A 2,384-nucleotide genomic window follows, 5' to 3' on the forward strand; every position below is an offset into this window, starting at 1 on the left:
CCGCGCTGGGCACGGCGCGAGCCCCGGGGGCTGTAGAATGGCTGCTTGCGCTAGCCTGACCCCCGTCACGTGGCGGGGGGCAGTGGGGAGGGCCTTCGCGGGTAGAGACCAGTAGGGCCGCTGGCAAGCCCTCCGACGTGTTTTCGGAGTGACCCTGCTCATCTCAGTTGCGAAAGGCCCGCAGCTTCCGTTGAGCTCTCTGGTCTCCGCGTGGTTTCGGTCGGTTCTTCTCGGCTCACTTGAATAATCGGGTCTCCCTGTGTCTGCGCTCACAGCTAGCCTCCCCTGTCCGACGGTTGGGGTGTAGCAGCAGTAGCAGAAGGCTCCTGGGTTAGTGAGCATTCAGAAGTTTCCAGTGCCAAAATCATGCTGGCAGAGCCGACCCCCAGCCGGGCCCATGATGGGCCCTCAGGAGGAGGAGGCCGGGTGCTTGTGGGAGGTTCTGCTGGGAATGGCCATCTGCTTCTTATGGCCCGCCCTTCTGAGCTCTGCGAGGTGGGGGGATGTCCTGAAAGGGGGAGTGAGGATTAAGGAAAGTAGGAGAGACAGAAAGTATTGGGAGGGCAACAGTGAATACTGAAGCCCCGAGTTTATTCTACATCTTCCTGTTATACATGCAGAAACAACCCGGGATTACAATTAGTCTATTATGACAATATATCAGAAACTATATTCTGCCAAGTCAAGGAGCCGTTGATAAAAATTAAACTTTGTTTTCCCAGAACTTGCATGCATCTTGGTTCTTTTTCTTAGTCTCAATGTCAAACCGCAGACGCAAGCAGCAGGTACTGACACCTGGGTTGGTATCTTCTCAGCCGTTTCAGGGCTGAGTCTTAGTGCCCTTCGGCAGGGGGAGCCTGGCTCCACGTGGTTCTGGGGTCAAAGCTCTCCTGAGACCTTCCTGCCTCCCAAGAGGGTCACAGGCCGGGCCGACATTTCTGCCTTTCAGCTGGGAAAACGCGGGACTCCGAAGCAGCTGGGTCCCCAAAAAAGAAGAGGAAGAAAAGGCAGAAGCCTCCCCGCGAGCAGACAGCGAGGGCCTTGGAGCACAAGGCCCCGCCCCTGGGAAAGACGCCTCCAGCCCCTTCTGGGGCCAAGAAGCCAAAGTGGGCTGACAAGGTGGGGGCCACCGGACCCACCAGGACCTCAGCAGGTGAGAGGCTTGGGGCCCCAGGGTGGGCTGTGCTTGTGTGGCCTCCTCCAGGGAATAGCACCCCTGCCCTCGAGTCTCTGGGGGGCTGTTGTGAGGGTGACTTCTGTGGGTGAACAGGGGTGTCGATAGGGTAACACTCCCCATCCCTGGTTGATGTGGCTGACCGAGACGGCCCCTGCAGCTCAGTGAGGGCTACAAGGGGTGGTGTGACTGGACTTGGGAAGGTGGGGTGGTCAGTTCTCAGCCCCCTTTCTGCTCCGACCACAGGACACCCACCCACAGAGCCCGAGTCCCTCTTTGCCCTGGATGTTCTGCGGCAGCGGCTGCAGGAGAAGATACAGGAGGCCCGAGGCCAGGTAGTGGAGGTGGATAGGGGTAGGGACAGTCTACCTGGGGACCCAGAGGGCTGTGCTTGCTGAAGGTCCTCCCTCACTTGGCCACCACCCTCTCCGGGGACAGTCCCCCAGGTTCTCTCCTCATCCTCCAAGGGGGCTTTCCCATCCCTGGGTCACGGTCGCTGGCTCCAGAAGGTGACAAGCTCAGGGTGTTCACCCTGATGGAGTCCCGGCCGCCCCTCTCGCCCCCACGGTGATGGAGCGCCCCTCTCTGGGTCCCACGTCGTGACAGTGATGTGTTCAGTTCAGTGTTCTGTCCGTCTGGGGTTACTTGCTGTTCGGGCACCAGGCTCTGGCATTGTGGACCCACACGGACTGCCTTATCTAGCTGCCTGCTTTGGGGGGTTGGGGACCTGGGCTGAGCCGAGCCTCCAGTGAAGACCCCTTTGGCCCCCAGAGCCCCAAGGAGCTGTCCCCAGCTGCTCTGGAGAAGAGGCGCCGGAGGAAGCAGGAGCGTGAGCGGAAGAAGAGGAAGCGCAAGGAGCTGCGAGCCCAGGAGAAGGCAGCCCGGGCTGGGAAGGGCGAGACCACCGCGGAGCCAGCGCTGGATCCGGAGCCCCCGGAGCCCGCAGGGCTGATCTTCAACAAGGTGAGATGAGGCACCTGGGGTGCCAGGTGGCAGTAGCAGCAGCTGCCAGTTTGGGAGCCTGAGGTCTGACCATGTGGCTTCTCTCTCAGGTGGAGGTGGGCGAGGAAGAGCTGGCCTCCAGCAAGGCGCAGCGGCGGAAGGAGAAGCGGCAGCAGGTGAAGGGCCACCTCACGCCCCTGACGGGCAGAAACTACCGGCAGCTGCTGGAGCGGCTGCAGGCGAGGCAGGCGAAGGTGGAGGAGCTGCG

General features: G+C 61.2%; 1 protein-coding gene across 1 annotated transcript in view; it reads left to right on the forward strand.

Annotated features, from left to right (window-relative positions):
- The first annotated feature begins 37 nt into the window (after positions 1-37).
- The window catches only part of SURF6 (surfeit 6), a 5,719-nt gene continuing 3,372 nt past the window's right edge, over positions 38-2,384 (forward strand). The window contains exons 1-6 of the mRNA XM_045289363.1: positions 38-101; positions 196-330; positions 950-1,153; positions 1,421-1,509; positions 1,946-2,137; positions 2,227-2,381. Of these exons, the coding sequence (XP_045145298.1) occupies positions 38-101; positions 196-330; positions 950-1,153; positions 1,421-1,509; positions 1,946-2,137; positions 2,227-2,381 (839 nt within the window). The remainder of the gene's footprint in view (positions 102-195; positions 331-949; positions 1,154-1,420; positions 1,510-1,945; positions 2,138-2,226; positions 2,382-2,384) is intronic.

Source organism: Echinops telfairi, unplaced genomic scaffold, assembly GCF_000313985.2.
Source record: "Echinops telfairi isolate 266 unplaced genomic scaffold, ASM31398v2 ScPeMD7_25;HRSCAF=90, whole genome shotgun sequence".
NCBI lineage: Eukaryota > Metazoa > Chordata > Mammalia > Afrosoricida > Tenrecidae > Echinops > Echinops telfairi.